General features: G+C 41.4%; 1 protein-coding gene across 2 annotated transcripts in view; it reads right to left on the bottom strand.

The window, feature by feature from the left end:
- Positions 1-19,207, bottom strand: part of CCDC83 (coiled-coil domain containing 83) — a 50,362-nt gene that overhangs the window by 19,989 nt on the left and 11,166 nt on the right. The window contains exons 1-4 of one of the 2 annotated variants that reach the window (XM_045815590.2): positions 17,261-18,214; positions 16,366-16,450; positions 4,559-4,721; positions 1,150-1,317 (exon numbers count right to left, since the gene is read on the bottom strand). In XM_045815590.2, the coding sequence (XP_045671546.2) occupies positions 1,150-1,317; positions 4,559-4,721; positions 16,366-16,450; positions 17,261-17,295 (451 nt within the window). In that variant the 5' untranslated portion in view covers positions 17,296-18,214. Of the gene's footprint in view, positions 1-1,149; positions 1,318-4,558; positions 4,722-16,365; positions 16,451-17,260; positions 18,215-19,207 lie in introns of those variants that run through there. The other variant, XM_045815589.2, reaches the window with a different exon arrangement.

Genomic DNA, 19,207 nt, shown 5'->3' with positions numbered 1-19,207 from the left:
TTTATTTATTTATTTATTTATTTTTATTATTATTATTATTACAGAGAGAGAGGACAGGAGGGAGGGGTAGAGGAAGAGGGAGAGAGAGTTCCAAGCGGATGCCCCGCTGAGCATGGAGCCTGACACAGGGCTTGATCTCATAACCCAGAGATCACGACCTGAGCTGAAACCAAGAGTCGGATGCTAACCAACTGCACCACCCAGATGCCTCAGAAGGTGTCCCTTTTATTCTCTACTTTTCTTCTGGGGAGGAAAGCCTTTGAAAAATTGGAACTCTAAGCCCAGATCGATTTGAGACCAAATTTACACTGCCATTGTGGTGCAGAAAAGCTGAGCTGAGAAACTGACAGAAAACCTGGTCCAGCAGTGGAACATCCCACCATAGGGCCCCAGCCCCCCTCCAGTTTCCACTACCCCACACGAACACCTTCACCACTAAGGGCACCATCACCAGCCAGGCTCAGAGCTGTCATTTGGCCAGTGTTCTTCTGAGTCATCAAATTTCTCCATTTACTCTACTCCGTGACTTTCCTGTCTCTGAGTCTCTGATGTTTTTTTAAGCCACTGTGCTAGCCACAGTGACAGACAGGTGGCCTCATGGTTCCCAGAACTAGTCCTGGTAAGCTTCATCACACCTGATGCCATCCCACCCCATACTCTCTCCATTTCCCGTCTCGTGTTTGTGCTTCAGTTCTTTCTAACTATAACCTCGCATTTACTTGGGCGTTTCTCTACAATGATTCTGGTTTAACACCCTGGTTAAGTTGTTTTAAGCTTGCCTCAGATAAATTTCTTTTCAGTATAACCCTGTCCCAGGGCCTTCCTACCCCAGTGGAATGGCCCCAGACCTAGGTGTGGAAGCGTGCAGATACCACCCACTGAATGAAGTTTCTTTCTCCAAGACAGTTGGTCTCAGGGATTCTCCACTGCCCCCCTCCCCCCATCCTTCTACTTCTCCTCAGTTCCACTGGTGGTGCTGGGAGAGTTTCTCCACTTCCTTTCTCCACCTTTACCCTTAGGTTCATAGCTGCTTGTGCTGATAGCAGAAAGTAAAGAATGATTCAGGGAATACACATGTTTTTTCTTCTACCAAAGGGCTACTCTCCAAAGATTTTCTACTGAGTTTGAACTAGCTTTATCACAACTGACCTGACATTTTCTCCGCATTTTCTTTAACTGTATTGATGTCATTCTGCAAGGAGGTAATGAGTTTAGCATGTTGTTCACTCCCTACATTCTTGTATTCTTCCCAGTACTCCTTTTCACTGAGTTTCTCAAGAAATAGTTTCTCAGAGTTATTTAGTTGCACGCGCATATCTGTTGAGAGAAAATCAAGACACCATGTCATTTCCATTGTTCTTGCAACCATGATACGTTGCAATCCGATTTTATGAAGTTAATATCTGAAAGGTCTGCTACTAAAATGCTGTTAACTCATAAACACAATTTTTTATCTACAATTAAAGGAAATCTAAACTATTTCAACTACTGTTTAGCCCTCATGATGCATAATCCAAGTAAAATTAAACTTCCAACTATAAAATAGATGTGTGGTTTTAGGCTGTGACTGATTGGTTAATAGACTACCTGTATGCCTAGGAACCCACAAGCTTAAATTATTCCCATGATAGCTTGGTAAGTGTCCTATTTTGTACATTACATTATATCACATAAACTTTTTATTAATATATTGTCATTTTTCTGACCATTGTGCCTCTGGGCAAAGTGAGTTCAACTTATATCCTGTGCTGTCCCTGGCAGCCATTTCTGTAAATAAATAGGTTGCTTCCATCATCTAAAGTTCTGTGTTCGGGCGTCCCTCGTGTGAGATGATACTGTATGACAGTAATCTCAACACATCTTCCCCGACCCCCACTTACAAAGGCCTTTAGGGTGAAAGATAAATTCTCTAGTAACATATGTACAAATACTGAGCTGTGTCCCCCGTACGAATCTTCAGTTTGCCGTGGTACACTGGCTAAACGTGATATTCTACTCCATCTTTAGGCTGGGCCTCATGCTGCTAAATATTTGGGAACTGGGAGTATTACGAAGAGCAGGGTACAATGAACTTAATGGCTCTTGGCTCAGTGCCACGCACCATCTTGTTTGAGAGCTCCCTGAAGGCAAGACCGCATCTTATTCTTCTCTATAAAACCAGCACTTAGCACAGAGTCTGCCAATTACTTGGTGCTCAATAAATGCTTATGGCATGGCTGAAGCATTGCAGTCAGGCCACAGGGCTGGTCTTCAATATACAGGGCATGACTTTTTCCAAGGCTGTAAATAAGATCATAAATTTTTACCCTTAATAAATGGCACTTGTTATTGCCATTAAACAATGAGCACCGCAGTCACCTGCCTGATGAGCTGTCCTCTTATTTGCTTAGACGGCCACTGTCTCAGCCTGTGCCAGCCACAGTCAGCCTTTGACGGGAGGGCTGGTTACTGTCACTGAAGATTTTGGAAGAGAGGTGGGTGTAGTGGCTGTTGTTCTGCTTTGCCAGAGCCCATGTCCCTTCCCTTCTCCTACACCTTGTCAAATAAGTAGACCAATTACAGTGACGCCTTCTCCTGGTCGTCAGGATTTGTCCAGGGGGACCCTGTGTCTCAAGCTCGGCACATGCTCAGAGGCCTTCCCTGGAAACACGTTCACTGGAACTGGTGGAAAACATGTCTCTTTTGTCTCCATTTGGAGGTTAAGAAGATGTAAGGTGAGAAGTGTCCATGGTCAGAGTTCCAGCCTCATGGACAACAGCCTCAGAAAAAGGAGCCAACTTTCAGGGGCAAGACAGAGAAGAGGATAAGAGACAGAGGAGGGGGGTGAGGGGAGACAAAGAGGGAGAGGCAGAGGAGATTAAAAAAAAGAAAAAAGCTGAGATCTGACCACACGTGAATCTCTGGGTCCAGGTCAGGAGCACCATGGCTTTTCCGTTTGGTTTTTTAAAAAAAATAACAGCGTCTTTATGCTTAGGCTAGTTTGGGTTAAATTTTTATCCATGCAGCTGAAGAGTCCTAACTAAAAGGTGAAAGAAAGGGGTTCCGTCAGTCCTTCTCAAAACTCCCAGGGCACAGGAATCCCCCAGGGTGTTGTGACAATGCAGATTCTCAGTCAGTAGCTCTTGGTGGGCCCGAGATTCTGCACTGCGACGACGAGCTGCGAGATGAAGCCGCCACCACCACTCCCCAAGCCCAGTCGGTTACGGTGACTCCCTGGACGAAACAGAAGTGCCGAAGTGCTTCACAAAGCCTCGTCCCACCTGCCTGTCCTCTCGCTTTCCCTCCCTCCCACGACTTCTGCCGGCTCCTCTCGTCCTTGGAGCACCACATGTGCCCAGCCCTCCTCTGCTGAGCTCAGTCACCCAGCTTGGCCCCAGTCGTGCCGGACACACACGTCCCGGCACTCAGCCCAAACGTAAGCAGGCACACCTCGGCTAGCTGGGCCCATTTCCCTGTGAAGGCAGTTTGGTGAGCACATCTGAGTATCCTTTGTGGTCTCACTCCCATCTCAAGGGACTTACCAAAGTCCTCCTTCCAAACATAAGCAGAAGTCTCCTGGAGAGGTGCCCTGCAAAGTACAGTATCTACCACCTTGTGCCATCCCCACTGCCCATCAAGGGACAGGCCACAACAGGCTTCTGGGAGCAGTTGCGGAGACCCCTAAAGGTGAAGCTTGCTGACTGATGTGTGGTCTTGGGAACTACTTCGTTCAAAACCACAAATATTTGCAGATGCTGTGCTTGCTCTGCGTAAAGCGCTTGGGTCAGTAGGTTCTCTGCCACTTGGAGAAATTCTGGGGATCTAGTCCTCGTTTTGCCTCCCAGGTCCTAGTACAGCTTCCTGAGAACACGCACATCTCTTCCCCAAGTTTTCCAGCTTCCTAGCTGAGATGGTATGCATAGAGGTTCTGGTAAAAGTGGTTTGGGAAATCTCAGCAGCAAGTTTACGATAAAAGGAATTTTTTTTTTTAAAGTGCGTGTTAAAACGATGTATGACTTACCCGCGGGACCATGATATTTCCTAAGTCCATGGCAAGAGTAGGTCCTGCGTCTTTCATCTTCTGACCTAGCATCATTTCTGTCCACATCCTCCAACCTTCCCCCTTGCCAACTCTCATCCCTCTTCTCCCACCAAAATGAGGCGCTTAGCTCACTTAGAGACACTGGCATGGGGGGGCAGCTTCATGGCAACATTCACCCTGTTCCCAAGTCTGAACTGATGTGGAAGCCAAAGAAGCCTCCAGAGAAGAGAATTTCCCCCCCAAAAGAACAAATCCCCCCTGGGAGGACTTCAGGGTGGTAGCTAACAGGCTGTTGTCTGGTGTGGAGAGCCAGGTGGTTTTCCTCTGCCTTTGTTTTTGATCAGTGCCCTTCCTCCTCCTCCTCACTTGGCTTCAGTAGCTCTGCCCACTTGTTACTTCCCTGTCCTTCCCATTTACCCACACGTGTGTGTGCTTGCGGTGGTAATGCTCTCATCTCAAACACGTTCACAGCATTTTGAACATATTAGGAGACAGAAGCATGAACACATTCAAGAAATAACTAAGTTTCTAAGTCACCTTTCAAGTTTTCTTCCTGGTCTCTTTCAAACTTCCATTTTTCCTTCATTGCTTTTTCAACATCTTCTCTTGTTACAAGCGGTAACCCGTCTGACTTCTCTTCGCACAGCTCCTTTAGTAGGTTCCGTATGTGCCAAGTCTGTTCGTCCTTCAAACGTTTGTTCTGTTGTGAAAATCAACAGTGGGTAACTGCATCTGCTCGAGTATTTACATTGACTTGCCTCAAAACAGAGTCACACATTGAGGCTTGCAAAGTGAGAAAAAAACATTTAATGAAATAAGTTTATACAGTATCTCTAAGAGCTTATGGAACATGGAAGATGCAAAATAAAATTAAACCCATTAACACAGTAACTACTGAATAGAAAGCTACATTTAAAAAGTTGTGTTATTAACCTTCCAGTCTGTCACCCTATCATAGGGTCAGTGAACACTAAAGTTGGACCTTGGAGGCTGATTTCTTTAGTCTCCCACTAAAACGTTATTCTCCAGCAATCATCATTTGTTTGGTCAGTATTTATGAAGCATCCACCAGGTGGTCTTCTAGATACTAGGAATACCTCAGTGAACACTATATACAAAATGCAGTGACCCCTTCTCTTAGCCATAGGGTTTTGTCCAGGGGAAGCATGTGTCTCCAGCTGGGCACATGCTCAGGGTCCTTCCCTGGAAATACTTACACTGAAACTGGTGGGAAACGTGTCTGTTTTGTCTCCATTTCGAGGTTAAAAGGATGTAAGGAGAAAGGTGTCCATGGTCAGAGGTCCAGCCTCATGGGGACAACAGCCTTAGGAAAAGGATGCTTCTATTGCCGAGATAAAAATTTAACCCAAAGCAGCCTACGTATGAAGAGGATGTTAATTTTTTCACATAACCAAACAGAAAAGGCAGGATGTTACACCTGGACCAGAGCCTCATGTGCTGTCAGATCTCGGCTTTTTAAAATTAAAAAAAATCTGCTCTCCCCCTCCTTCTCTCTCCTCCCCTCTCCTCCTCTGCTCCCTTATTGCCCTTATCCCTCTTCCCTCTCTGCCATCCCCATGAAAGTTGGCTCCTTTGCAAAATGGTACAGCTACTCTGTTAAAAAGGGTGCCAATTTCTTATAAAACTAAACATTTGCTTACCATACAACTGAGCTCTTAGGCATTTATCTCAGAGAAATGAAAGCTTATTTCACATAAAAACCTGTGCACGAATGTGTCTAAAAGCTGTATTTATCATAGCCAAATAAGGAAAACAACTCATATGTCTTTCAATAGGTTAACAGTTGAATAAATTCTGGTACATCCAAATCACAAAATAAAAATGAATAAAAGGAACCAACTAATGATACATGCAGCAAACTGAATCTCCAGATAATTATGCTGAATGAAAAAAGTCAATCTCCAAAGATTACTTACAAAGATTAATTACTAGTAAGTAATTTATATAACATTCTTAGAATAACAAAATTATAAATATGGAGAATAAATTAATGGTTGCCAGGAGTTAATGAAGGGTTGGAATTGGGAGGGAGGGAGCGGCTATAAAAGGACAATAGGAGAGATGTTTATGTTGATGGAAATGTTCTGTGTCTTGACTGTATCAATGTCAGTATTGTTAATGTTAATATCCTGCTTGTGATATTATACTATAGGTCTGTAATATGTTATAGGAAACCAGGTTCTGGTTATACAGGATCTCTCTGTATTATTTCTTATAACTGCATGCCGATCTATAATTATTTCAAAAAGTTTAATTTAAAAAATGGAAGTCAATCAATATTAGCAACTGATAAACAATATATTGCTCTTTCATCAATTCTCAAATGTTCCATTTTCTTGAATGAAATAGTTCATGTTTTGTTTTCTTATAAATAAATTGAATTACTTTGGCTTGACAAGAGTTATTTGAAAATGAAATACGTGTAGAAACTTGAATAATACCAGTGGAATGATCCCTTGCCAAACTATTGCACTGCTAATACTTTTTCCAAATACAGACTTTTCCACTTATTTTTGTTAGGAGTGGAAAACTCCTTATCAAGTATAGTCTGAATACTAAATAAATCTTTATCTGATTGTACTTATGTTAGCTAATTTTATTAAGGCAACAATAGCCTCAAAATCAATTGCAGCTCTAAAATAGGCCAAAAAATCCAAAGATAGTGACCATTTAAAAACCACTACATATAATTCATAAAGAAGTAATGTGTAATCAATCAACAAATTTTTCTCTTACTTTCCATACTTAGCACAATACTTGTCAAAGTGAATGCAGTCCTCTTAGATCAAATTTTAACACAATGACTATTCTTCTCAAACATATGATATTTTCATTTGTAAATTAAAATAGTATCACATGTCCTAAAAATGTAATTGAATATTGCATAAATATGACTAAATCATATTTGGCATTATATGTAAATTTAATAACATACATATTAAACTTCCCAAATCCCAAAGTGAATTTCAAATGGATGGGAAATGTGTCTGACAACAGGTTACAAAATTTGCTATATCTGAAAAATTATTTTGAGTGATATACTGAAATACAATTTAGTTAGATATATTCACCAATGTGTTAAACAAAAAAAAAGGACATTTATCCTACAAAGTAGACAACTATTATTCAAGGTAAGAATAATTGTCACACTATAAAATAGGAGAAAGGAGATTCAATAAATAAACTACGAAGAAAAGACTGATTTTGTTTTGTTATTAGGCCATGTCATGGGCCTAATAAAATGTAAACATTTTAAAGTCTTTCAGATTCAGAGGAGCAAGAACAGAAGTTGCCAAGACAGTACTGATTTCTCCCTTACTATTTTTCCTGCTCTCCCCAGCGATGACGTCTTATATAACCATAGCACATTACCAAACCGGAGAAATGGAACTTGGTACAATGTTATTAAGTAAATTAGATTTTGTGTGTGGGTATAAGTATTATGAAATTTTGTCACATATACAGATATGAGAATTATCACCATGTAGATGGCATTTGAAGCCGTGGTGTGAAGTAAGATCTTTAGAGAAAGAGAAGAGTTGAGATCAGAACCCTGGAAAATACTAATTTAGGGGTGGGTCCAGGAAAAGAGCAATGAATGAAAAACAAGAAATGGCTGGTGAATAGGGGGGAATATTAAGGGAGAGTGATGTCCTGGCAGCCAAAGAAAGAGAGTTTCAAGACGACAGGGATGACTGCTGGAAGCATGAAGGGTAAAGTGAGGACGACAGAGAGGCCATTGGAACTGGCGACCTGGTCATTAATAACTTCTGCCCGAGCCGTTGTGGTGGAACAGGAGGAGTGAAAGAGTGAACCAGAAGTAAGGAAATGGACACAGTGAACTATGAAACGTCTAATGAGGTAAGTGGAGCAGTGAGTGCAAACAGAGAGAAAGGACGATAATAAATGAAGGGACAGTACAAACAAAACTCACACAAAGGAAGAAATGATGTGAAGGAAGGAAGAGGGGTATTCCTGATTTTGACCTAACTGAAGAGAAAAGTATGTCTTGCTAATGAGTCATGTTTAACTTAGCAATTAAATATCTGTGACCTCAAAAATGTTTCCTTCCACTGGTGCCAGTGTGAACCAACTCAGTAAATATTTATTGAACACCTACGCATGCTGGACCCTTCCAGAAAAACAAAGGTAAGTAAGATTTGACTGCTGCTGCCTAAAAAGCTTTCAATTTAATAACAGAGTTTTCAGTTTAATAATACCATTTGTGTGCAGCATTCCAGCTTAGTTTGGGGGAATGAAAAGGAGCTAGCCAAGAGAAGAGCATTCCCGTAAGATGGAACAGCCTGCATAAAGGCACAAGAAGGAGCGAGACTGGGTTTTCCAAAATTTAGAAGAAGCAGTGGTAAACAAAGGGTGGAGCAAAGGGAGATAAGGTTGGAGAGGTGAGCAGAGGTCAGGCTTTGTAGGGCCTCAAAGACTTTAGTGAAGAGCATGGATTTAATTTTCTGTACAATAGGAAGCCACTGTAGGGTTTTAAGCACTGGAAGGTTTATAGTATTTGAAGGGTTGCACCTTGGAAAATGTACTGAATTGAAGAAGGATGGGTAAGAGGTGGTGGTGGCTTAAATCGGGGCAGTAGCAGCATAAATGGAAAGAAACAGATACATACAGTTGGAGCAAAAGCCTCCCTCCATGCTCTTCACTTCTGGGTCCAATGATGACCCCAAAAGGAGACATAGGCCTATCCCATTCTTGGGTGAATCCTCCTGAAAATAAGAATTTTGTCTCTGGCTGCAAATCAGGGGCTGTGGGAAAATAATTCCTCAGTCCTGATCTGTTGTCCTTTCCGCAACCAAATGGAAGTCCAAGACTGACCCAAGAGGCCCAGTGTGACCACCGGGGGATGTGCATTAGTCCCTTGATGACAGTTCACTCCCCTTACATGCAGTGGATCTCATCATGTGAAACTGATCCCAACACCTGACCAAAGTTCCCCTTCCCATTCTCATCCACAGACCTGAGTTTCTGTTTGAGTCTGGTAAACAGACTTTAGTGACTGATCCTGCGGAATCATGACAATGTCAGGGTCACAGTTAAATCACCACCATGGCATGCCTGGCCCAATAAATGTTGCTGAATGAATGGCCAAATTAGCCCTATTTGGAAGACGGGAATCTCCGGTTATAGGAGAGAAACCGAGACTCCTACCCATTTGGGCCAAAATGGTACCAGCAGTAAGTTGAACAGTCAGGGTGCAAACTCAGGTCTCTGACCCTGGACTCCATTAAAACTTGTATATATAGTCATTTTAGACAAAAGCCAAATTAAACAGTTAACTGTGGAAGTTTTAGAGTCGATATAAATGCTTTAATAGGGAATAGTCTCAGTATTTCCTCATTTATGAGACACCCTAAGGGATAAGTTGTGCTAATCATCACTTACTGCTTCCAAACTGTATTTCTGCCAGTCTTTAGTCACGATAGTCATATACAGCATGGCTCGATATTCATTTTAATCTGATTTTATAAAAACAATATATCGTCTTAAACATTAAATGAGCCACTATAACAGTTGAGATTGTATTTTTCAAATAGCATTTACATATGCACCCTCTGAAAATCTAAAAGCAAAAAGATACAGAAATTAAAAACAGAGAACCAAAACACGGGAGCACACGTACACGCTGTGCGAAAGATGCCAGTCATAATCTCTTAAGACTGAAAGGTTATCCAACCCCATCCTCCCACTGCTGCTTGAACAATGTGCTTAATGCATAGTGCCGCAATCACTGCTTAAAATAATACCCTCTAGAGGAGGAGTTAAGATGGCGGAGGAGTAGGGGACCCCTTTTTCAGCCAGTCCCCTGAGTCGAGCTGGATAGGTACCAGACCAGCCTGAACAACCACGGAATCAGCCTAAGATGCAGGAAGATGCATCTGGATCTCTACAAATGAACAGCTCCAGCGCTGAGTATTGAGGTACGAAGTGGGGAGCCATGAAACCCCGCACAGATATCGGAAGATAAACGGAAGGGGGAGGGAGCCGCTGCGTTCGGGCGCCGGGAAGGGGTAGCCACCTGCATGGGGGAGTGGGTGGACTCGAGGACAGCAACTGCGAGAGAGCAGACTGGGACCGTGAGCCAGGAACGTGCGCCACCAGACTGAAACGGAGCTCGGGTGTGCTCACTGGAACCAGACTGAGACCGTGAGCTCCAGGAACGCATGCCACCAGACTGAGGGCCAGAGCTTCGGAGCACGGCTGGCGGTGTTAGAAACACAAAGGACAGAGAGGCGCCGGCCCTGGAAGTGAGGGCTGGGACACCGGGTGTGGGGCGCACATCCTGGGACGCTGCAGGGTTGAGCAGCACCAACAGTAACGAGTTAAAGTGGCCAGAACATCAGTGGAGAATGGTCCGCAATCCCTCTGTTCTGAGACAGAGGCTGAGATTCGGCCACTGCTGCTCTGACTCTCAGAAGAGGCACAGCAAACCACCAGGGAAAGCCACCAGAGAACAAAAGCTTGGAAATACCGGCTTACAGTGTGCCCATCCCCATCCCCCCTCGCAGGGGACATGGAGACTCAACCCAAACAGGGTTGCCTAAATATCCTCGCGGCAGGCCCCTCCCCCAGAAGGCAGGTTGAAAAATCAAGAAGCCCACATCCCTAAGATCCCTATAAAACAAGGGAGCACGGCCTGGGTCCCGTTCAATAATTTGGGCTCTGGACAACCCCGCAACCTCTCCTCATCAGAATGACGAGAAGGAGAAGTCCCCCCCAGCAAAGAAAAGACAATGAGTCTGTGGCCTCTGCCACAGAACTAATGGATATGGATATAACCAAATTATCGGAAATGGAATTCAGAGTAACAATGGTCAAAATGATGAGTAGAATTGAAAAAAGTATTAACGAAAAGGTTAATGAGAATATAGAAGCTCTAAGGGTGGAAATGAGAGCGAATTTGGCAGAAATTAAAAATTCTATGAGCCAAATGCAGTCAAAACTAGAGGCTCTGATGGCCAGGGTGAATGAGGCAGAAGAACGTATCAGCAAATTGGAGGATGGGTTAGTAGAAGAGAAAACTAAAATAGAAGCTGGACTGAAAAAAATCCACGCTCAGGAATGTAGGTTACGGGAGATTACTGACTCAATAAAACGTTCCAATGTCAGAATCATCAGCAGCCCCGAGGGGGTGGAGAAAAACAGAGGTCTAGAAGAGATATTTGAACAAATTGTAGCTGAAAACTTCCCTAATCTAGCAAGGGAACAAACATTTGTGTCCAAGAGGCAGAGAGGACCCCTCCCAAGCTCAACCATGACAAACCTACACCATGTCACGTCATAGTATAATTCGCAAATATTAGATCCAAGGATACAGTATTGAAAGCGGCCAGGGCAAAGGAATTTCTCACGTACCAAGACAAAGGTATCAGAATTACGTCAGACCTGTCTACACAGACCTGGAATGAGAGAAAGGGTTGGGGGGCATTTCTAAAGCTCTTTCAGAGAAAAACATGCAGCCAAGGATCCTCTATCCAGCAAGGCTGTCATTCAGAATGGGTGGAGAAATAAAGACCTTCCAGAATCGCCAGTCATTGACCAATTTCGTAACCACAAAACCAGCCCTACAGGAGATATTAAGGGGGGGTTCTATAAAAGTATAAAGGCCCCAAGAGTGATACAGAACAGAAAGTCACAATCTATAGAAACAAAAACTTTACTGGCAACATGGCATCATTAAAATCACATCTCTCAATAATCCGTCTAAACGTAAAAGGCCTAATTGCTCCCATAAAATGCCACAGGGTTGCAGATTGGATAAAAAGACATGACCCATCCATTTGCTGTCTACAAGAGACTCATTTTGAAACCAAAGATACATTCAGACTGAAAGTAAAGGGATGGAATACCATCTTTCACACCAATGGACCTCAAAAGAAAGCTGGGGTAGCAATTCTCATATCAGACAGATTGGATTTTAAACTAAAGACTATAGTTAGAGACACAGAAGGGCACTATATTATTCTTAAAGGATGTACCCAACAAGTGGATATGACAATTATAAATATCTATGCCCACAACAGGGGAGCAGCGAGATACACAAGCCAACTCTTAACCAGAATAAAGAGAATATAGATAAAAATACATTAATAGTAGGGGACCTCAACACTCCACTATCAGCAATAGACAGAGCACCGGAGCAGAAAACCAACATAGGAACAAGAGCTTTGAATGCCATACTCGATGATTTGGACCTCATAGATATATATAGAACACTACACCCCAGAACCAAAGAATACTCATTCTATTCTAATGCCCATGGAACATTCTCAAGAATAGACCATGTTCTGGGACACAAAACAGGTCTCAACCAATATCAAAAGACTGAAATTATTCCCTGCATATTCTCAGACCACAACGCTCTGAAATTGGAACTCAACCACAAGGAAAAATTTGGAAGAAACTCAAACACTTGGAGACTAAGAACCATCCTGCTCAGGAATGACTCGATAAACCAGGAAATCAAAAATTAAATTAAACAATTTATGGAGACCAACGAGAATGAAAACACAATGGTCCAAAACCTATGGGACACTGCAAAGGCAGTCCTAAGGGGGAAATACATAGCCATCCAAGCCTCACTCAAAAGAATAGAAAAATCTAAAATGCAGTTTTTATATTCTCACCTCAAGAAGCTGGAACAGCAACAGAGGGACAGGCCTAATCCATGCACAAGAAAGCAGTTGATCAAGATTAGAGCAGAGATCAATGAATTAGAAACCAGGAGCACAGTAGAGCAGATCAACAGAACTAGAAGCTTGTTCTTCGAGAGAATCAATAAAATTGACAAACTGCTGGCAAGACTTATCCAAAAGAATAGAGAAAGGACCCAAATTAATAAAATTATGAATGAAAAAGGAGAGGTCACGACCAACACCAATGAAATTGGAAGGATTATTAGAAACTATTATCAACAGCTATATGCCAATAAATTGAGTAATCTGGAAGAGATGGAGGCCTTCCTGGAAACCTATAAACTACCAAGACTGAAACAGGAAGAAATTGATTTTTTAAACAGGCCAGTTAATTAGAAATAGATTGAGTCAGTGATAAACAACCTTCCAAACAACAAAACTCCAGGCCCGGATGGTTTTCCTGGGGAATTCTACCAAACATTCAAAGAAGAAATAATACCTATTCTCCTAAAGCTATTTCAAAAAATAGAAACAGAAGGAAAGCTACCAAACTCATTCTATGAGGCCAATATTACCTTGATCCCCAAACCAGGCAAAGACCCCATCAAAAAGGAGAATTACAGACCGATTTCCCTAATGAATATGGATGCCAAAATCCTCAACAAGATCCTGGCTAATAGAATCCAACAGTACATTAAAAGGATTATCCATCATGACAAAGTGGGATTCATACCTGGGATGCAAGCGTGGTTCAACATTCGCAAATCGATCAGCATGATATATCATATCAACAAGAAAAGACTCAGAACCATATGATCCTCTCAATTGATGCAGAAAAAGCATTTGACAAAATACAGCATCCTTTCCTGATTAAAACCCTTCAGAGTGTAGGAATAGAGGGTACATTTCTCAATTTCATAAAAGCCATCTATGAAAAGCCTACAGCAAATATCATTCTCAATGTGGAAAAGCTGGAAGCCTTTCCCTTAAGATCAGGAACACGACAAGGACGCCCACTCTCGCCACTATTATTCAACACAGTACTAGAAGTACTTGCAACAACAATCAGACAACAAAAAGGGATAAAAAGTATCCAAATTGGCAAAGAAGTCAAAATGTCTCTCTTCGCAGATGACATGATACTCTATACGGAAAACCCAAAAGAATCCACTGTCAAACTATTAGAAGTTATAGAGCAATTCAGTAATGTGGCGGGTTACAAAATCAATGCTCAGAAATCAGTTGCATTTCTATACACGAATAATGAGACTGAAGAAAGAGAAATTAGAGAATCCATCCCATTTACAACTGCACCAAAAACCATACGTTACCTTGGAATTAACTTAACCAGAGACGTAAAGGACCTATATTCTAGAAACTATAAAGCACTCTTGAAAGACATTGAGGAAGACATAAAAAGATGGAAAAATATTCCATGCTCATGGATCGGAAGAATTAACATAGTTAAAATGTCCATGCTACCCAGAGCAATTTACACTTTCAATGCTATTCCAATCAAAATACCGATGACATTTTTCAAAGAACTGGAACAAATAGCCCTTAAATTTGTATGGAAACAGAAAAGGCCCCGAATCGCCAAGGAACTGTTGAAAAGGAAAAACAAAGCTGGGGGCATCACAATGCCGGATTTCGAGCTGTACTACAAAGCTGTGATCACAAAGACGGCATGGTACTGGCACAAAAACAGACACATAGACCAATGGAACAGAATAGAGAGCCCAGAAATGGACCTTCGGCTCTTTGGGCAACTAATATTTGATAAAGCAGGAAAAAACATCCGGTGGGAAAAAGACAGTCTCTTCAATAAATGGTGCTGGGAAAATTGGACAGCTACATGCAAAAGAATGAAACTTGACCACTCTCTCACACCATACACAAAAATAAACTCCAAATGGATGAAAGACCTCGATGTGAGACAGGAATCCATCAAAATCCTAGAGGAGAACATAGGCAGCAACCTCTATGACATCGGCCAAAGCAACCTTTTTCATGACACATCTCCAACGGCAAGAGAAACAAAAGATAAAATGAACTTGTGGGACTTCATCAAGATAAAAAGCTTCTGCACAGCCAAGGAAACAGTCAAAAAAACTAAGAGGCAGCCCATGGAATGGGAGAATATATTTGCAAATGACGCTACAGATAAAAGATTTGTATCCAAGATCTACAAAAAACTTCTCAAACTCAATACACAAGAAACAAATAAACAAATCAAAAAATGGGCAGAAGATATGAACACTTTTCCAATGAAGACATACAAATGGCTAACAGACACATGAAAAAGTGTTGAAAATCATTAGCCATCAGGGAAATTCAAATCAAAACCACACTAAGATACCACCTTACGCCAGTTAGAATGGCAAAAATAGACAAGGCAAGAAACAACAATTGTTTGAGAGGATGTGGAGAAAGGGGATCCCGCCTACATTGTTGGTGGGAATGCAAGTTGGTACAGCCACTCTGGAAAACAGTGTGGAGGTCCCTTAAAAAGTTAAAAATTGAGCTACCCTATGACCCAGCCATTGCACTACTGGGTATTTACCCCAAAGATACAGACGTAGTGAAGAGAAGGGCCATATGCACCCCAATGTTCATAGCAGCATAGTCCGCAATAGCTAAATCGTGGAAGAAGCTGAGATGCCCTTCAACAGATGACTGGATTAAGAAGTTGAGGTCCATATATACAATGGAATATTACTCAGCTATCAGAAAGAACGAGTTCTCAACATTTGCTGCAACGTGGACGGCACTGGAGGAGATAATGCTAAGTGAAATAAGTCAAGCAGAGAAAGACAATTATCATATGATTTCTCTCATCTATGGAACATAAGAACTAGGATGATTGGTAGGGGAAGAAAGGGATAAAGAAAGGGGGGGTAATCAGAAGGGGGAATGAAGCATGAAAGATTATGGACTATGAGAAACAAACTGAGGACCTCAGAGGGGAGGGGGGTGGGGGAATGGGATAGACTGGTGATGGGTAGTAAGGAGGGCACGTATTAGGTGCACTGGGTGTTATACGCAACTAATGAATCATCGAACTTTACATCGGAAACCGGGGATGTACTGTATGGTGACTAACATAATAAAAAAAATTAAAATAAAAAAAAACAGAGAACCAATGTTTTATCACTTGGCTAAATAAGAAATTAAAAGATAAATGTGGTTTCAGAGCCTTAAAATTTTGAACACAAGATTCAGAATCATCATGATCTGAATAACACAGCTCAAGCTGACTTCCTTTGACATGGTAATTAATATAATAGGAACAGCAGTGCCCTCTTGCCTTAAATGTACCTAAAACTGAGATTGTCAATTACTCAATTCCAAGCACTAAAGAAGATAATTTCCTGGGATGTGTCATCATAATTCACAATTTTTAAAGCATTTGTGTAAATGTTTAATAACTAGATATAAGTTTTATTTTTTGAAAAATTTAAAAAGATTTTATTTATTTATATGACAGAGAGAGAGCACAAGCAGGGTGAGCAGCAGAGGGAGCGGGAGAAGCAGGCTCCCTGCTGAGCAAGGAGCCTGATGCAGGACTCGATCTCAGGACCCTGGGATTCATGACGTAAACCAAAGGCAGACGCTTAACCCACTGAGCTACCCAGGCGCCCCTGGATAAACTTTAAATGTTATACTCACTCTTTCATGATACTTCTGATTCTTTTCTCTAAGTCTCCTTATTTGAGCCATAAATCGTTCTACTGCATTTTCCTTTATTTGACAGCTGATAATAAACAGAGATGTGTTACAATTATTTATCAAGGAAAATTAATGAGACAAATTTTAAAATTAAACTATTTAGATTGAAATAAAGTATTAAATATATTATAAAAACCCATTTAGGGATAAGATACCTTCTTAAGCGATTTGTGTGTGTGTGTGTTTCTGAGTTTAGTTTACTCAGTAGAATATATATTGGAGAGATAACTTCAAGGTTTTTTCCTAAATCAATCCCCATTTGTATTTCACAGTCATAATTTTTATACTTTGTAATTATCTATAAATTATTCAGCTTAAAGGGAACCTAGGGAAGGGCACACAGAAAACATGCTTTCTAGAATTCTAAAAAATTCAGACAAAAATGACAAAACAAAGACTTTAAAAGGGCAGGCATATCTTCTTGAAATAGTAAGATAAATGAGGCATAACTTTGGTTCAAGTTCGTTAGAATGCCATCTCTTCTATAAATAATAAAAGCTTTCCTGACACAAACACATTTCTTTAATACCCAGTAAGAATTTGTTGAGCATCTGTCAGGTACAAAGGAGAGAGAGAACAGTGCAGGAAGACTTTGCTATAGGCCATTTGACAGCTATCTGACGTGCTAAGTATATCTCTATCTCTCTATTACCCAGCAAATCTTGTAACTTTAAATCTGAGACCAAAGTAACACAATGGAAATAGTTTGCATAAACACCTTGCCTCAATTAAAACAAACAAAATAAAAATACCGCACCTCTGTGGTGTAGTGAGCAGCGAGGTCGTTACAGAATGAGAAACTCTTGTTTGCTATCTTGTCCCTGTCACTTCTCACCTGTATGATCTCAGGCAAGTCACTTCTCTGAGCATCAATTTCCAAGCTGTCAGTGGTGATAACAATACCTAGCTCTAATCCTATAAGGATTAAAATAAGAAATTGTATGTGAATGTTTCTCGCATAACGTAAGTGCTTAGTAAATTTCAGTTGAATTTGAATCTTATATCCTTGGCCCTTCCTCCAAAATACCATTTATATGTGTGACATCGTATATTCAGTAGAGATAAAAATAAGGCTCCTTCTTTCCCAATGATGAGAAAATGCAGCATAAAAAAAAACCAAGCAATTCCTTTAGTGGCAAAAGTGCTCTCTTTGGATACTATGAAACTTGGACTTCCACTAACTGCCTAAGGACTATCAACCTAAGGCCTTGGCTTACTCCTCTGTAGGTGAGAGCATTGAAGGGGATGAGCTCTATACTGTTTCAGTTCCAAAATTCTGCAATTTACATTGCTTATTGTTCCCTTTCATGCAGTCACAAGGACAACACATACAGCACATACAAGATTTAATGAGCTGCTGCTCTGTGCCTAGTATTGTTTATGGCATTATGGAGATGGTGTTGAACAAGACCTCCATGACCCTTGCCCCCAAGGAGCTTGCATTTTACTAGACCACAAAGAAGTAAACACACAAACATATTACTTACCCATTGTCATGGGGGAAATAATAGGCTATGACAAGGATAGTAAATGGAAGGGACTACTATACACGGGGTGGTTTCCACACAGTAATAGGTATAAACCATCTTTTTACTTCTCACCTAAAGCTTAGGTGTGGGTGTGCCTGGGTGGCTCAGTTGGTTAAGTGTCTGCCTTCGGCTTGGGTCATGATCCCAGAGTCCTGGGATAAGCCCCACATTGCGCTCCCGGCTCAGCAGGGAGTCTGCTTCTCCCTCTGCCTCTGCTACTCCCCCTGCTTGTGTTCTTTCTCTCCCTCTCTCTCTTTCAGATAAATAAAATCTTAAAAAAAAGTAAAGCTTAGGTGTGCAAAAATTCTGAAGGAGTGTCCTCTCTATCTCCCATTTTTAAGGAGAAAATTTAAAATATTGTAAATGAGAATTATCTGAAAAAGGCCTATGCAAATGCATGAAATTGTGCAATTTCTGCCATCATAAATATGGTAACCTAATTCATTCTCTGCATGGGTGAAGCAGGCAAATGAATCTCCAGTATACGGTGTCCCTTGGTTGAGACCGAGTCTTTGGGTGGTCTGGTTAATAGACTTACTCCTGGCTTCCACTGAGAGCTTTCTTGGTAATGACTGAGCATGCAAAGTGGGTCTGGAGACCCAATCCAGCCCCAACCCCAGATACTGCATGGCACACACTTCTACTAAAAAAAGTTATTTCTCATTTATTTGAAGTTCAAATTTAATTTGGTGTCATATAATTTTTTTTGCTATATCTGGCAACCGTACACTTAAGTCTACCACCCCTCCGCTCAGAGCTGTTAGGAGCAAATCCTCTGGGGCTTTGTCTCACGTTCCTTGCGAGCAGTTTAGAAAGATCTAAGTGGCACCAGCAGGCCTCAGGGGCAATTCTGAGGCACCCTAAAGGCTTTGGTGGCTTCATTCCCACAGTTGTAGCTCACATGGTAGTTGCAGGTCTAAGTTAGCTGAGCCTTTCCTTGGAATTTACTTCAACCTCTGTGGGTTTCATGAAGATGAAACCGAACTTCAGAACTCAACACTACTAGCCACTGTGGGAATTCAAGCTTCATGGTTCTCTATATACTTTTTACTTTTCAGATCTCCCTCAGATGCCATCGTATGCATATGTCACACTAAATACTGAAGCCAGTGGGATGACAAACCAATGAGATAATACATATTAAAGTGGTTTGAAAAGGAGACACACTATTTTAAAGCATGATATGAAATAGTTAGTAATATAACAGGTACATTTCCCCTTCCCTCTGTATCATTAAGATGTTACTAATGTGT

Source organism: Ursus americanus, chromosome 16 (genome assembly GCF_024610735.1).
Source record: "Ursus americanus isolate L20-20 chromosome 16, mUrsAme1.1.p, whole genome shotgun sequence".
Taxonomy (NCBI): domain Eukaryota; kingdom Metazoa; phylum Chordata; class Mammalia; order Carnivora; family Ursidae; genus Ursus; species Ursus americanus.
Note: the sequence above shows the minus strand (reverse complement) of the source record. Positions and strands in the feature narration are given on the sequence as shown.